This window comes from Silene latifolia, chromosome 7 (genome assembly GCF_048544455.1).
Source record: "Silene latifolia isolate original U9 population chromosome 7, ASM4854445v1, whole genome shotgun sequence".
Classification (NCBI taxonomy): domain Eukaryota; kingdom Viridiplantae; phylum Streptophyta; class Magnoliopsida; order Caryophyllales; family Caryophyllaceae; genus Silene; species Silene latifolia.
The window spans coordinates 116,211,239-116,229,262 of NC_133532.1; the positions used below are offsets into that span (position 1 = coordinate 116,211,239).

Here is an 18,024-nt window from a genome sequence, read left to right on the forward strand (position 1 = left end):
GGCCCGAATAACCCGACCCGAACCCGAGCAAACCCGACCCGAGAACATTACAAACCGAAATCGAAATCGAAACCGACCCGGCTCGATGATGACCCGAAACCCGACATGACCCGATGACCAGTAACCCGTAACCCGCCCCGACCCGTAACCCGACTTGACCTGATGATCAGTGACCCGAACCCGACCCAGACCCGACCCTATACTGACCCGATTAAATTGATGAATCGACAATTATTAAGCTTAATATTGATCAAAATGAAAGTGATTTTGTAATTAGATTGTTATGTTTGACTTAATAATGGAGTAATTAAACCAAATAATGCTTAAAAACTAAATTTAATGGTCAAAAATTGAAGTAATGACCCGAAATGACCCGACCCGACCCGATACATCATTTGACCCGAAATGAGCCGACCCAATAATGACCCGGCCCGATACATCATTTGACCCGAAGTGACCCGAACCCGGCCCGACCCGATATGACCCGACCCGGCTCGACCCGACCCGACTGGCCCGATTGCCACCTCTAACTCGTGGGTACACCTTAAAAGTTAAGATGATTGGACAACAAGTTTTTCGTTGTGAAAAATCGGGAACGAACTCATTAAGAAAAGGGTGAAAATGGTCTATTTCTAACTAAAAGGTGGTCATCAATATCTTATTCTTTTAATAATCTCCTAAATTAGGAGTTCTCAGGGTTAAAAAAACAAATAAGTAAATTGTCACGGCTGGCTTCTCGCTCAACCGAGGTCCACACGTCGGACGCGGTTCAACGCTCAAAGGACGAGTCATTCTTAGGGGAAAAGAATCATTTCGTGACAAAATGCTCTAAAAGATATAGAATGTGGAGTTTTCAAAAGTTTTGATACATAGCTAACTTGTATTTTAATCCCTTAAACTTTAAAATATCATTCACGTGAAAATTTCTTGCATAATACTCGACTTTTAATAGATATATCCCACTTGCTAGTTTACGAAAGTTCAGCTTAACCGACGTCCCACACTATCCGTTTATTCATAGGCCAAAAATTTAACACGGGATCGGCCATAACCGACGGCGACTACCAAATAACCTTGACTCCAAAATTCAAACTGAATGCCGGCCGTTAAATGAAAAACGTTGACAAGGGAAATAACCAAAAAAAGCCACCCTTGTTTCTCGATATAACCAAGTTCATCAAGTCCCAATAAGTGACCGTTGTTAACATACAAACTCTCTTTCAAAAAAAAAAAAAAAAAACACAAAAGCATCACATCAAAACTTCAACAACCACTCCCCTCTCTTTGTTTTTCGAAATTCAAACATATTGCCACCCCCTTCTTAATGACCCCATCATCCAAGACAACAAACTACCTTTAGATACTCCCCCATTTGAATATGCCAAAAACCAACATCATTGGGCCCCTCCTTTTTATTAAAGAAAATCAATTAAAAAAACAATCCTGACTAAACTCTTTACGTTTTTCTAATTTGGATATTTCAGACTTTCAATTAACAAATTATTGGGTATATCAGGTGTACCACTTTATCGTACATGAGAAAATTATAAGTCCTTATTTGAGTGTTTCGATTAAGAAATTGTTGGGTACACCAGATGTACCACATTATCGTACTCCCTAACCAATGAGAAATTAGAATTGACTAGGTTATTCATAAATAGTACGAAATAAGATCTTATTAAAAATTAAGGCTTATAATTTATTTACGTTTTCGTTTTAAATATGTAAAAGTTGTTTATCCTTCTTACATTTTTGTTTTAAGTATGTAAAAGGTACGATAATAATTCTTTTTTTCTTTAGTTTTTGGGCGAAAAGTAAACGTAAAGAATTGATTAGAACAAACGAATTAAAAAATTATATAAATTACACAATGAGACTATCTGGCCGCGTGAAATGTTCATTTTATTCGTTAAATACTTATTTTTATTATTAATAATAATAAATTTGTGTTTTTTATAATCGTGAATTAGTCTACCGCAATACGAAATACGGATTAATTATTTAAAAAAAAAAAGTTCTAAGTTGAGTAGTATAAATTCACTTCTTTTTCCTGCTCCAATCTGATTTGTCTTGCTTTAAATTTTGTACTTTCCCAATAAATTCATTCCTCTTATAAAACATAAAACTTTACTCCAAAAAACCAAACAAAATCAAACTGAACAAAACTTTATTACAAAGAAATGGCTGGATTAAAGAAACCCACAATTTTAAGACAAATTTCCTACAATTCCCACTATTCAAACCCTCTAATTGATCACAAAAACAGTGAAAATTGCAGTGAAAAATGTACTGACACTGTAAAAATTACTCCTTTAGGTGCACACCTTTGCCTCAACAAAAATGTTGATAAAAAAGACAGTAAAAATCCAATGAAATTTACCAAAGTTGGAAACTTTAGTGATGATAAGGAAAATGCAGGGGTGAATGAAGGTGAATTATTTAATTTGAAGAATAAAAATCCTAAAAATTTAAGTGGAAATTTGAAGGAATGTAAAAAAGATAGAATTTTGAAGCCTGGTTCATCTTCTTCTCTTCAATTGTGTATACAAATGAATGAACCCGACTCGAGTTTTGGGTTTGGGTTCGGGTTTGGGTTAAAGGGTTATGATGCTGGTGAGGAGACGGAGAGCGCGAAATCAGTGAATGTTTGGGATTTTTCTGACTCTGAAGCTGCTCCTGTTTCTTCCTGGTCTACCTTGCCAAATAGGTTACTTTTTCTCCGTCTCAATCATTTATTTACCTTTTCTGTCTGTGTGGCGTATTTTAATCAAAGTTAAACAAATAATTGAGACGTTATTTTTTTGTACAGGGCTTTGCTGTGTAGAACATTGCCAATGGATGTTGGAAGGTGCACTTGTATAATTCAGAAGGAGGCAGCTCCTCATGGACTTGGTGGTGGTTCTATCTACTCTCTTTTTACCAATGTAAGTATTAATTGTTTGTTAAATATTTTAAATTTTTCTTGCATTTTGCCGAAAATGGGTTATCTTGCTATAGACGGGAGTCTTTGAGTCACTCTTAATGGTTGTAGTCCCAAAATCAGTTTTATACTCTAATACGTCTGAATCATATTTTTATACTAAGGTTTTCTCCAGTGCCATGTATAACTAAACTATGAATATGTAAGTACGAGTAAATGGGTTGGTCTCACGCGTAAAACTGCCACGTCTCTTAATTATATACTCTAGAACTGAAGAATATACTGAATGATAATTCACTTTGAATTAATTCTTAGGAGGGTCAAGGCAGACAGAACAGAAAGCTAGCTGTTGCTCACCATAAACGACGAAATGGGCGGTCTATCTTCATCATTGCACAGAATGCAAAAGGGTTAATGTCTTTCTCAGACGATAGCTTCGTTGGTGCAGTTACGTCTAATCTCATGGGTTCCAGATATTATGTATATGATCAGGTTCCAATTTTAGTTAAGAATAAATCCTTTCTTAAAAGCCAAATTAGGATCAGAGTTAACAAGAAGGATTGGCATTGTTACAGGGTCGCTCTCCAAGGAGGAAACTTGTTAAAGAGTCGAAATTACTTCAAGCTGTTGTCGAGTGAGTCACCGCAGATCCCTAATGCCTTAATTTTTCATTTTTGCGACATTTGACGCCTGTAATTCAATTTGCTTTAGATTTACTCCGACCATACGTACATGGACCGGAAGCTATAGAAGTATGAGAGCATGGATCCCCAAGCAGCAGCAGCCATTGCAGTCGAAGAATACAAATACTCAACAAATGAAAGGATTGCCCTTAGAGTGGGACGGTAACCAAGTTCAACTATTACATTCAAAGGTTCCGTATTATAACAAGGTGAGTGACTACGACTCAGCACTTGAAACTGTTTACAGTAACCTTCTTTTTTGATGACGGAATTTGCATTCTTCAGAGCTCCAAGCAATATGAACTGGATTTCAGAGAAAAGGTAAAAGCTGGACTTAAAATCCAAAGTTCAGTGAAGAACTTTCAGCTTACTATGGAGGTAAAATAATATAATGCTCATTTCGGTTTCTGAATGCTGCGTTTTATGTTGGATTTTCTTTACAGTTGCTATAACATGTTCCTGTTGCTACTAGCAGGAAAATGGAAGACAGACTATTCTACAACTTTGTAGGATAGGCAAATCAAAATATATACTCGATTACAGGTAATTAGCTCACTGATACAATCAAAATTGGCTGAAAATTTGTTTGGAGTTGTGAATTGTGATCCTTATGTAATTATGTCGCCATTTTACAGGCATCCATTGACGGGATATCAAGCGTTTTGTATATGCTTGGCTTCGATTGATCCAAAACTTTGCTGTACAGTCTGAATTCTGAAAGGCCGGCCATTGACTTGATTTTGAGCTATATGCATCGCTAGAAAACTGCATTGTGCAAAAGGGAGTTTAGTAATGTACTAAGATATGATGTTATTGGTTAACTCGATTAATTTTCGGTATAGAAATTCACATATAGTGAAAGATCAGTTTTTATAATTGAGAATGTGTGCTTTTCCTGTGTTTTCAATTGATTGTTGTAGAGAGGGAAGAGTGATCTTCCTGAAAACAAACAGGAAATCAGTGAAAGATATCTTTATAACTACTCTCAAGTAAGGTGTATTTTAGCCGTAATATGTTTTTTTTTTCAATTACATATTACTTGTTTTCAACCTGTGCAAAATCGCACGGGTATGTTTTTAAAATTATTGATGTTATGATTAACATTTCAAAAATATTAACCAGCATACATGCATATTTTATACTCGATTTCTTTTATAATGATAATAGGTTAATACACGGGAAAAACTTGTAAGGGTTTGAAACTTGCACATGTTTTAAATGCGTGATATTAATGCACGAATTTAGTGTTATAACATGATATATAGTATAGTAAATGCAATGAATGAGAAATAATAAATAGCTGACAATGTAAATATCGCTATAAAATTTAAACAATTGTCAAAATTGAAAATGGTTTACAATACAATTCATGAAACATAAATGTAGAATTAACTAAAATAGTTTAATATCATTCCAAATATTGAAATTTTTTTATGGTAGACTACATTAATTGTTGTATTTCAAATAACATTATTACTATCACAAATCAAAAGTTTCAAGCCTTGTTTTCTTGTGACTCGGACTAAAAACAGGTCTTGGAAGGTAAATGTTGACCTAAGATAAAGATTGTCCTTGACTCTTGTTTATAGTCATGGCAAAACAGATCGCGATGGGGAATTGCCTTCTGCTGAAACGTAACGGGAATTTACCGGAGTCTGACAGAGTTAGTGTTAGTCGAGCAATATGCACTTTATCACCTTTAAAACTGTACATCTAATCACGCATGACCCTAAATCTGTCACAATTAATCTCGTACCATTACACAAACCGCGGGATTGATCAATGTTCCTGAGAAGCATCACCATAGCACCGACCTTCAACTTCAATTGATGATTTGGGAGTCCGGAACATTTGACACTGTTGAGATATTCGGTAGAGTGAAGGTTAGGGTCACCCGTGCCTCTATCATTGTTACAAACTTCATCGCAGCTTAGATATATAGCCTCATCCTCATCGATTTTCGACAACACATAGTCATTTACCGCTTCAACTATCTTGTGAATAAGGGTAAGGATTGCCCTTTCTTGGAGGTAATCCGGGTTCCACAACTGCCTTTGAAGATCTGGATACGTGACATTTACTAATGATGCAATCAGATCTTCCACCTGTTAAATGAGTAAGTCGTCTGGGAATTCTAGATCGACTTCCCCGTCATTTTCACCGCCCGCTACACCATCTCCAATTTCCAAGATCCACTCTGAGAATTTCCTTATATCGTCAACATTGTCGCTTGAACTCCCAACTTGAAAACGCATGTTCTTTGTCAGTCTAAGCACCTGGAAAAATTCAAATGTTATCATATTTATATATGTAAATTTAAAAATCGCTTCAAGTAATAACGTTTTTAGACACACACACACACACACACACACATATATATATATATATATATATATATATATATATATATATATATATATATATATATATTGCTATGGTAATTAAGAAAGAATACCTTGGAGGAAGACCACAAATACGATGAACAAAGAGATGCACGCACAATGTCTCCTCTACTTCCTTTGGACACAACCGGTAGAGTTTGTCAAAAATCTCCCCCGAATACTACCACCTTACCTCCAAACGGTAGTTCGTCATTTCTCTCGTTCACAACGCGCATTACATCTTTCAAACTTTTATCAACAACCTCTAAGCTATATTTGTGAGTCATAGTTGTTTCATCCCATATTATGAGTTTGACCCTTATCAAAAGTTCGGTTAAATCACTACCAGGCTTAATTCGAGAGCAAGTAGAGTCCTCATTCACGTTGAGCGGTATGCTTAATCTCGAATGAGCTATTACACCACCGGGTATCAAGGTTGCTACAATTCCGCTTGATGCAACTGCTACAACAATTTTTCTCTTACTTCTTATGCCAGTACACAAAGAACGCCAAATGAACGTCTTACCGGTTCCGCCGTATCCATAAACAAAGAACACCCCTTCCTCTATTATTTAAAACAGCGTCCATAATTTCATTATACACCGACCTCTGTTCATCAGTCATTGAAGATAGCCGACGTTCATTTTCTTCCCTCAATGACTATCTGTCATACGACAACACATCTATCACTAACGTGTTCGATGGTGTGCCGTTGTTGAAGATCTGGAAGAGGCATGCTTTCAAATCTAGTTAGGCTACTCCCATTTAATTGAAGATAATTTTCAATATCCATAAGAGCATAATTTTTCAACTCTTCATCAGTTTGATGTAAGGCTGATATAAAACAAATAGGTGCATATATTATTTCTCTACAAATATATGTTGCAGAAGTTTAAATAGAATGCGACAAAGAGTTAAAAAGTAAACAAATGACTTGTTATTAAAAACTTATTATAATCAAGTGAGCCATAAATGTAGAGTGATATAAAAGAGAAACCTAGATTGTTAAGAACTTTGCGTTGCCTATAAAGGATATCGTCGGAAAGAAGCTCCCAGGTTTTTTCCAAAGTATGTTCGGCATAGACAAAGTGCCAGACAATAATAAAGTCGAAAACAGGTTTCTAAGGTAGTATCCAAAACCCCAATCAGCAGCTTGTTTTATCTCATCAATATACTCTCTGTCATCACCAATTAAGCCCAATGCGTAATACGCTTCTCTAAATGTCGGACAGACAACTTCGTTGACGGTCCTGATGTCCTCAAAACACTTGGGCCCCTTAACGTGATTCAACATGATTCTCATAATATACAACTCTCCGCAATTCGGTGGGTCTCGGTTTTACGAAATTTGCAACTGTCTAATCTTGAAATTTTAACTTCTTGATGTCTTAATAATGATAAATGAAGAAAAGATTGTAAATGGAGTATGACCATCACATGCACGTATGTTGATTTATGCCCTTTTAGGAAATTTTCAAATGTCTAATATTGCAATTTTAACTCCACGAATGTCTTAATAATGATAAAAAAAAATATTGTAAATGGAGTATGTCCATCAGATGCACGTATGTTGATTTATGCCTTCCGAACGTCGGGATTTCATTTGAGGATCTCGGTTTTAGAAAATTTTTAAATGTTTAATCTTGCAATTTTAACTCCATGAATGTCTTAATAATGATAAATGAAGAAAGTATTGTAAAAGGATTATAACCACCAGATGCACGTATATCAATTTATATCTTCCGAAAGTCGAGATATCGTTTGAGGGTCTCGATTTTATGAAATTTTCAAATGTCTAATCTTGTAGTTTTAACTACATAAATGTCTTAGTAAATATAGATGAATAAAATATTGTAAATGGAGTATGACCATCAGATGCACGTATGTTGATTTATGCCCTCTGAAAGTCGGGATTTCGTTTGAGGGTCTCGGTTTTAGGAAATTTTCAAATGTCTAATCTTGCAATTTTAACTTCATGAATGTCTTAATAATGATAAATAAAGAAAACATTGTAAATGGAGTATGATCATCAGATGCACGTGATGCGTGTCTTTTATATGATGTTTTACACCCTATTTTACACGCATTTCAGAGCTTATTTATGTAGTTTATGCTGCTATTCTCCCCATTTCCGTCTACTTTCGTGTTTTTGTACATTATTGCAGAAATGTGAAGAATCCAGCGGAAATCAAGCTAAATCCGTCCCCAAGTACCTTGCATTGCATTTGACATGAAGTATTTACTCAAGAAACGATCTTGGTGCGCATATCGAGGCCCGAAAGACTAATCCACGAAGTTTTTGAAGCAAGTACCAGCTACAGTGGTCGATCGACTGCCTCCCATGGTCGATCGACCAGAGCACGACTTACAGAAGCCACTGTTCAGCACAGACCAGTCGATCGACCACACCGTTGATCTGAGTTGAATTAAAAGATCGAGAATTCCAAAGCCCATTGTATATTAGGTTTAGGAATAAGTGTTACGTTATATTCCTATATAACGTAACCTGACATTGTTCAGTTTTGGGATCAAGCTTTCATCCAGTTTTAGAATCTAGTTTTTTACACACAATTCAATAATCATTAGTTTAGTTTTGTTCTTTCGTCAATAAAGTAATCTTTGCATTCGGTTTTGATCTTTATTCCTACTTCCAAATCGCTATTTCTCTGTTCTATTATTGAGTATTTGCTGCTTTATTTTCGTTCATAGTGTAGAATTGCTAGATTAGTTTCCCGAAGTCGAAATTATCGCTTTATGTTATTTGTTTGTTTAATTATTTCAATCATGAATTCAGTAGTTTTATTCCTTAATCTTATTGTTGCTTTCGTCATAGTCATGAGTAGCTAAATACCCTGTGCTAGGATGTAGGGAATCTGCAGTGTAAGCGGCATTAGATTAGTATGACCTAAATCGCGCCACGGTCGATCGACTGGGTTCCCTGGTCGATCGACTGGCCACGTGAGTTTTGTTTCGTTTTAATTAATTTAAATACTATATTTGACGAATCGAGTGCACGCGACTAGTTGAATATCTAGGATTTGACTGACCAAATAAAGATCGAAAGATAGGAAAGGGAAATAGCCTACCTAATTAAGACGACTAGATTAATGAGATCGAAAGATGAGTTAATTTAGCCTTTTAAGTCACTTTTCAGGACGAAAGTTAGTATTAGTGATATTAGGGACCTGTAGCGAGATCGAAAGATGCTACCTGTAAGAATGGACCGAGAGGACTTCTTATTTTCCCGTCTCACGTGATTGTTTTAGACCTACCTAGTATACTGCCGCCGAAACTATAGTGAACCGACCATCTTAGCACCCTTTTAATATTTGATTTCAACTGTTTATTTAGTTTACTTTTTATTTACTGCTTTAGTTATAGACCAACTCAAATCAAACCCCCACATTTGTTACTTTAAGACTAGAATTAGACAACTATTAATTGCATCGCCTCTCTGTGGTTCGACCCTGACTGCCGCTATCTATAGTAGTAGTTTGAAAACTATAAATATTATCTTTGGTGCACACAACGACAGACATCAAATTTTGGCGCCGTTGCCGGGGAGGCAATTGTTTAAAATTATTAGTTGTTTTATTTTTAGTCTTTCTCTTAGTTTAAGAGACATCTGTTCCTTAAACTATTCTCATATTCTATCTGTAGTTTCTTTTTATGCGCAGGTCACAGGGTGGTGAATTACTACCGTTCAATCCTGAGATTGAGAAGACTTTGCGTGAGTTGAGACGATCATCTAGAGTATTGCCGACAGAGGAAGAGCTGAGTATTCTGTCTAGTTACTACGAGAACGAGCTGTTTGAGGAGGATCCACCTTCATCACCTATTTCCACTTCATCAGCTGAGACCGTCACATCTCCAGACATGGCCGAAGAAGCGAGTATAGCCAGTCACTCTGAGCCGACAGCTGAGAATCTCTACAAGGGATTCGCATTACCAGGGACGGATAGAAAATTCGAGCCGAAGCCATCTTATATTAACTTGGTTGAGAGAAACCGATTCGGGGGAGCTGCAAATGAAGATGCAGCCAAGCATATGGAGACATTCATTGATTATTGCTGTTCCATACCCCCACCAACCGGTGTGACCCAGGACCAGGTGAAGGAGACGATGTTCATATTCTCTCTTCGCGATGCTGCAAGGGAGTGGTACCGAGACCTGGATCGAGCTGCTAATGGGATCACTGATTGGAATTCGTTGGCCTTGGCGTTTTACAAGAAATATTTCTCTACCTCGAAGACCAATGCGATTAGAGCTCAGATCACGAGCTTTAAACAGGGTCCTGATGAGAACTTTCATAAGGCGTGGGTCCGTTTCAAGAAGCTGGTGAGAACTATTCCGCACCATGGGTTTGAGAAGTGGAGTCTATGCAATCAGTTTTATAATGGGCTTTATGACAATCAGAAAGCTATCCTGGATGCGGCAGCAAATGGCAGATTCCAGGAGAATGTTGGAGAAACTAAGGGGTGGAAAATTATTGATGATTTGGCTACCCATAAAGCTGAGTATGGAAATTCCAGGGTAAATCAAAGGAGAAGTGCTGAATCCCTTTCTGTAGCTGCATTAGAGGCCCTTAGTGTAACATTCCGTTTGATGTCTAGGAGTGTCTTGATTTTGGATTTGATAGTGGATGATATTATGGAGCTAGCAGTGTTAGTGGATGGTGGTTGGTTATGTATGAAGTTGGTGTCGTGAGAGATATATATGTGGTGGATACGATATCGTGAGTCATGTTAAGGAAGTAAACATAGTTGGTGGAGTGGGTGTTAAGAGTTCATGTTTTATGTTTGGTCGAGTTGTTGAGTTCTTAGTTATGTTGTTGTGTCTGGGTCGAGTTAGTATGGTTGTTTTTAGAGTATGGGTTGAACTTCGGGGACGAAGTTCCTTTTAAGGAGGGAAGACTGTAATACTCCGTATTTATAGTCTTGGGGGTACTCTATAGAGTAGCCCTTACTCTGTCGAGTAAGGGTAAGTGTCGCAGCAAAATAGTTTCTGACCTGTTGGGCACTCGATCGAGTAGCTCGGGCACTCGATCGAGTAGGGGGGTACTCGATCGAGTACCTTGGGTACTCGATCGAGTGTCCGGTTTATCGGGGGAGTTTTCTCGGGTTTTGTTAATTACGCGATTAAGGTATATAAACATATTCGTCTTTGTTTTAAAACACTTTTGCCAAAACCTAAAACCTGTTTAAGAGAGAAAGCAGTCAGTCCTTCTTCCTAATCGCGTTCTTGACAATTCTCGGAGTTCAGACGGTCGGTTCGCATCATAGTTCGTGTCGTTGGATTCCTTGCGTCGAGGGTAAGCTTTTAACATAAGTTTTATAATGTTTTGTTAAGATTGGTGAAACCCTAATTTAGGATTTGGGGGTTTTGTGAATAGTAAGTAATTGGTAGTCTTTATGTGTTATATGTTAGGAGGAGAATTCGTAGAAGAGGCGTTTTGAGACAGCTGTAGATACCGTCTGCGTGTTGTGCTTTCCAGGTAGGATTTCCTACTCGGTATTAGTCCCATAATGGGATATTGGTGATGTGCTGTAGTTAGTTGTTTGATATGATGATTGTGATTGTGATTGTGATTGGTTTCTATGGCTCTCGAGATGCGTTCTCGGCTGAGTGGGGTCACTTGCGGGAGTGACTTCACACCCTAGTTTCGCCCTTCGTGGAACCCGCCACGAAAGGGGATGTGCACATTAATGATACAGGGTTATCGCTCGTACGATGAGCGGGGCTTAGGTGGGAACGGCTGCGGTCCCCCACTGGCGGTGGGTCCGGTGGACGATCGGTGTTGAGATGATGATGGGAGTTGGTGTTGTGTGTATGTGTGTGTGATTCGGTATCTGTTGCCTTATTGTTATTATCTATTTTGGTTGTGTGATTAGTATCGACCCGGTGTTGTTTTGTAAAACTGCGGTGATCCATTCGGGGATGGTGAGCAGATATTGAGCGGTATAGAGATGGTCTTGGATGGATAGTGGGGATGGCCACGACATGACGATAGAGTCTTCCGCTGTAGTTTAGTCTTTATTTACATTTCATTTGAGGACAGTTAGTTGGAATAATGTATTGTACTTTCAGTTGGTTTGAGGATTGTAACTTATTCATTAAATTACTTATAATAAATGTTGTTTCTGTTTTGTCTATTTGATTATCATACCTCGGGCAACCGAGATGGTGATGTCTCCATACCTGAGTGGTCCTGGTAAGGCACTTGGAGTATGGGGGTGTTACAAATGGTATCAGAGCGACGATCCTGAAACCTGTAACCAATGAACTTAATGAACATAGGGAGTCAATTAAAATGAACCCGGGGTAAAAGTTGTAGGAGCTAGTGCAAAGACTTGGGAGACGTCCTAAAGTCGCAAGGGGTCGCCCTACAACTTTGAACCGGTCACATGGGGAAAGTGTTTGTCGAGTCATCTGTGTGTTTGATTAACTTGTGCAACAAAGTGATGAAGTGTGTTGATTGTTTGGTGTTGAAATAGGAAGTTGAGCATTTGAAAGAAAATGATATGTGGAACATGTTAATGAGATGATAACATGTTGAATGATTTACAATGTGGCTTTAATAGCATGATGAATTGATTGGAAAGGATGGAGTAGCAATTGCATAAGAATATGAATTTTGTGATTATGAATATGTTTAGGTGACGGAGTGTATTTGTATTGTTGTTGTATTAGTAACATGGAAATAGGATTTGTAATGTATGAGAGTGTTGTGTTACGAAAAGTTATAAAATTTAAAGTATGCGGTTAGTACATGACTAATGAGTTAGAAAAAAAAAATTATGTGCATGATTAATGTTGTTGCTTGGCTTTTGAAAATAGTAACATATGATTATGAATACTGGTTTCATGAGTTTTGGACTGGTTTTGTTTGCTTGGTTGTCGTTTAAGTCGTTTGGGAAGTAAAAATCAATAGTTGTGTTTTTCGTTTATAAAGAGGTTGTCTTTAAACTGTTATAACTTGAGAGGCATAAATGATTTTGATGTGATTCCAATTGGAGATGATAGCTTGTCCTTTTACGATTCTAACGATAGGTCACACGCCCAAATCGACCAAGAAATGAGTGAGTTATGACTGTTTTACGAAAACTGGACAGTGCTGAGAATTAGGGTACTCGATCGAGTATCCTTGGTACTCGATCGAGTAAGGGGGCACTCGATCGAGTACCTCAGTTACTCGATCGAGTAGCCCTGGTGATTTGTTTTACGTGCTTCTGATCTTGACCTACTCGATCGAGTAAGTCCCTTACTCGATCGAGTGGCCTGTACTCGATCTAGTGACCCCTGTTTTGGGTCATATGCTTATCTTTTGAATTCGTTGCATATTATGTTTAATTCAAAGTTATTATTTTGCTCTTTTATGCATTGTTTTACATGTATGTTGGTCTTGACGCGTAAGTTACCCAATCTTGTGGTGTAGTGAGTGGCACCTGTGGTGAGTATGAGTTCGGTGGGAGGACATGAGTTATATGTGTTGTGATAGATAGTGGAAAAAGAAAAGGAAGATTGGTATGGTGTATAGAGACATAGAGCATGTTTTGTGAGATGAGATGAGTGATATGTTTGTATGTTGAGTAACGTAAAAGTAAGTGAATGTGGGCAAAGGATGATGTGAGTCTAAGGAACGTGAGAATAAAAAGATTGGAAGTAAGGATGTGGATAGTGGCAGCTTGAGATGTGTAAAGAATTATGGAGGGAGATGGTTAGGAATCGTGTGAGTCAAGATTATATGTACTGAAAGTTCGTTTTAAAGAGGTTGAGAAGAGCGGTATATAGTGAACTTTATGGAGACATGTTGCGAGCTCGGTTTGTAGACAGTGAGTGAGTTTGGAAGATTTGGTTTATTAAGAGGTGAAACTATTGTGTGATTTCCTTGGGCAATTAACGGTATAAAAAGAGAATTTTGATTTCTAGAGATGTAAAAAGGGAGATGCAATTGTTTAAACAGTGAACGTGGATTTTATGGATAGATTAGTGGCAAGTGTGAGTGATAGCATAATAAGAGAAGATCCATGGTGAGAAAGAGTGAGGTGATATCGATATAAAATAATGGGATTTGGGTTTTAGAGCGATGAGAAGGTAACTGGTTTACTAAAGAGTTAGGTAGAAGAAATAAGGAGTTGAACTATTAATTGGTATTATTGAGTGTAAAGAGAAAGGAAGGATGAAAGTAAGCGAGGAAAATGTTCCCCGGAGTTATGTGATATAAAGGTAAGGAATCATCGAAATGTGTGATAGTGTCACGAGGATGTTAGTTAATGGTTATAGAGGAGTTTTGGGACAACAGGATTAGTAATGAGTTTCGAGGAATTAAGGAAAGTAAGAAGTTGGTAGAATATTTGCACGATACGAGATTTTGGCGGAGAGTTAGATGATGATACAATTAAGGATAGTATTGGGAAGAATGTTGAGGTAATTTTGTTGATGGATTCGATGTTTGTTATTTGGGATGTCAACCAAAGATAGGAAAGAAATCGTGATGTTTAGAGATGAGTGTAAGAGGTTTGATGTTCGGACAGTGGTAGTGTTATCGTTTGTGGTGTTGTCACTAGTGGTTAAGAGTGATGGTATATTAGAAAGGTAGCAATTCTAAAGAGGTTGATTTGGTAGGGACCTGATTGTTGTGTATGATTGTAAGAGGGTATAAGATGTGGTTAGATGAGGCGGATGCTAATAGTTGAATAGTAAAGGTATGGTTATATTTGGCAGAGGGTGATGGATATGCGAAAGGGAGAATATGTTATGAGGTGTATATGAGTTAAGCTCGGGCGACAGGTAACCTTTGTGAGTGGTAACTTACGTGATCAGGATTGATTGGTTGGATGTGACTATGGGTCTATGTTATATGTGTAAATGTTTGTGTGAGGTTCTGACCTCACAAGAAGTGGTATGGTGTGATAATTATAAAGTTGTTTTATGAATGTTCTGTAATAAATATATGTTGGACACGGTAATTTAATTGAATGATGTCCAAAAAGGTAATAATTTGATTAATTTGACACGGCTAGTTGTAATTTTATGTGTACTAATAACACATGTGTATTCCGTGAAATGGTAGAGATGATGTTCATGAGATGCTTATCTGTTTATCCATATAATGTGTTGCGTGGTGATTTAATAAAGTGGATTTGAGTAAGTTTTTCTTGTCTGAGAAGTTATGCTCAGTCAGTGTTTATGGGAATCGTATGCAGTTGTGATGTCTATCGATGTGGTTGTGGTGCCTCGGGTGGTGATCCGGGCACGATCTTTAGTGTTGTGATGCGGGTAATTTCGCACTACGGTGTGGCTGTTGGTGGCGGTGTTGTGATGCCGTCACCGGTTGTGGTGGATTAGGCGGAATGATTATGATTCGAGTTTCGAAAGTACATACCAGTTATACATAGGTTGTTGTTATGTTTGATGTTGCTCCCTGCGAGTTTCAGTTTCTGCATGTAGACAGTTGTCTTGCTTATTGATGTTCTCTTTACCAGGTTAAGTTAAGAATGAGGTAAAGTATGATGTGGAATAGAGTTGTATATGTCTTCGTTGTTGTCATGGTATAGTGATATTCTGTTAATGGAACACGGTTGTGAGAGGTCGTTACAATAATTATGATCTTGTTCTAGTTAAGGTTTCAGTAGACATGGTAGTGGCAAGTGAGTCGTAGAACATGTGTGGTAATGACCCGAAAGATGCAAGTGGTTCATAATCTTTTGTTGAGACAGTGAGTGTAGGGTATTGGGAATTAGTGTCATGTTAAGTTGTGTATGAGTTTTGCGGTAATGGAAGAAAGAACTTGATGATCTAGTGTGCGTGTACATAACGAGTGTAGATCGTGAGTTATGCTTTTGATGATGGGAGTTTCATATAGTTTATATAGAGAGGTATGTCAAATGAGTTGAGTTATGAGAAATGTTTAAGTAAGAGAGCCTTGGATATATGCATGGTAAGTGTTTGGTTTATAAACGGTTATCTTACACATGTGGTGGTAAAGAGAGTAATGAGATGTATCTAGTATTTAGTATTAGTGAGTTACGAGGACGTAACATTTATCTTAAGAGGAGTAGGATGTGATAAAAGAGATTTTGATGGGTGTGCATATGGTAGTATATTTGAAAGTAGAGTGTTGGTGTAGCATAAGATATGGATTTGTATATGTTGTGGTTGATAGTGTTAAAAGGTCACGGACGTGCTTGTAGTAGTTTGATGTTAGGAGTGCGAGAATACTTCGATAGTGTGACAGTTGGATGATGGGATTATGAGTCTGAGTAAACTTCGAGGACGAAGTTTCTTTTAAGGGTGGTAGAATGTAACATTCCGTTTGATGTCTAGGAGTGTCTTGATTTTGGATTTGATAGTGGATGATATTATGGAGCTAGCAGTGTTAGTGGATGGTGGTTGGTTATGTATGAAGTTGGTGTCGTGAGAGATATATATGTGGTGGATACGATATCGTGAGTCATGTTAAGGAAGTAAACATAGTTGGTGGAGTGGGTGTTAAGAGTTCATGTTTTATGTTTGGTCGAGTTGTTGAGTTCTTAGTTATGTTGTTGTGTCTGGGTCGAGTTAGTATGGTTGTTTTTAGAGTATGGGTTGAACTTCGGGGACGAAGTTCCTTTTAAGGAGGGAAGACTGTAATACTCCGTATTTATAGTCTTGGGGGTACTCTATAGAGTAGCCCTTACTCTGTCGAGTAAGGGTAAGTGTCGCAGCAAAATAGTTTCTGACCTGTTGGGCACTCGATCGAGTAGCTCGGGCACTCGATCGAGTAGGGGGGTACTCGATCGAGTACCTTGGGTACTCGATCGAGTGTCCGGTTTATCGGGGGAGTTTTCTCGGGTTTTGTTAATTACGCGATTAAGGTATATAAACATATTCGTCTTTGTTTTAAAACACTTTTGCCAAAACCTAAAACCTGTTTAAGAGAGAAAGCGATCGATCCTTCTTCCTAATCGCGTTCTTGACAATTCCGGAGTTCGACGGTCGGTTCGCATCATAGTTCGTGTCGTTGGATTCCTTGCGTCGAGGGTAAGCTTTTAACATAAGTTTTATAATGTTTTGTTAAGATTGGTGAAACCCTAATTTAGGATTTGGGGGTTTTGTGAATAGTAAGTAATTGGTAGTCTTTATGTGTTATATGTTAGGAGGAGAATTCGTAGAAGAGGCGTTTTGAGACAGCTGTAGATACCGTCTGCGTGTTGTGCTTTCCAGGTAGGATTTCCTACTCAGTATTAGTCCCATAATGGGATATTGGTGATGTGCTGTAGTTAGTTGTTTGATATGATGATTGTGATTGTGATTGTGATTGGTTTCTATGGCTCTCGAGATGCGTTCTCGGCTGAGTGGGGTCACTTGCGGGAGTGACTTCACGCCCTAGTTTCGCCCTTCGTGGAACCCGCCACGAAAGGGGATGTGCACATTAATGATACGGGGTTATCGCTAAATACGATGAGCGGGGCTTAGGTGGGAACGGCTGCGGTCCCCCAGCTGGCGGTCGGCGGTCCAAAGTGGACGATCGGTGTTGAGATGATGATGGGAGTTGGTGTTGTGTGTATGTGTGATTCAAATTTGTCTGTCATTTGCCTTATTGTTATTATCTATTTTGGTTGTGTGATTAGTGCGACCCGGTGTTGTTTTGTAAAACTGCGGTGATCCATTCGGGGATGGTGAGCGAGATATTGAGCGAGTATAGAGATGGTCTTGGATAGTGGGGATGGCCACGACATGACGATAGAGTCTTATTTGTAGTTTAGTCTTTATTTACATTTCATTTGAGGACAGTTAGTTGGAATAATGTATTGTACTTTCAGTTGGTTTGAGGATTGTAACTTATTCATTAAATTACTTATAATAAATGTTGTTTCTGTTTTGTCTATTTGATTATCATACCTCGGGCAACCGAGATGGTGATGTCTCCATACCTGAGTGGTCCTGGTAAGGCACTTGGAGTATGGGGGTGTTACACTTAGGGCGAGATTTGACAAGTACGAGTTAGGAGGAGCTTCAAAAGGAGGGATCTATCATGTGAACGCTGTTTCAGACGGTC

General features: G+C 38.1%; 1 protein-coding gene across 1 annotated transcript; it reads left to right on the plus strand.

The window, feature by feature from the left end:
• The first annotated feature begins 2,084 nt into the window (after positions 1-2,084).
• Positions 2,085-4,479, plus strand: LOC141592657 (tubby-like protein 8). Its single transcript, XM_074413410.1, has 8 exons — positions 2,085-2,707; positions 2,810-2,924; positions 3,236-3,412; positions 3,496-3,554; positions 3,632-3,812; positions 3,889-3,981; positions 4,079-4,146; positions 4,239-4,479. The coding sequence occupies exons 1-8, from the start codon at positions 2,181-2,183 to the stop codon at positions 4,312-4,314; spliced, it is 1,296 nt and encodes a 431-aa protein (XP_074269511.1). The 5' UTR covers positions 2,085-2,180; the 3' UTR covers positions 4,315-4,479.
• The last annotated feature ends 13,545 nt before the right edge of the window (positions 4,480-18,024 follow it).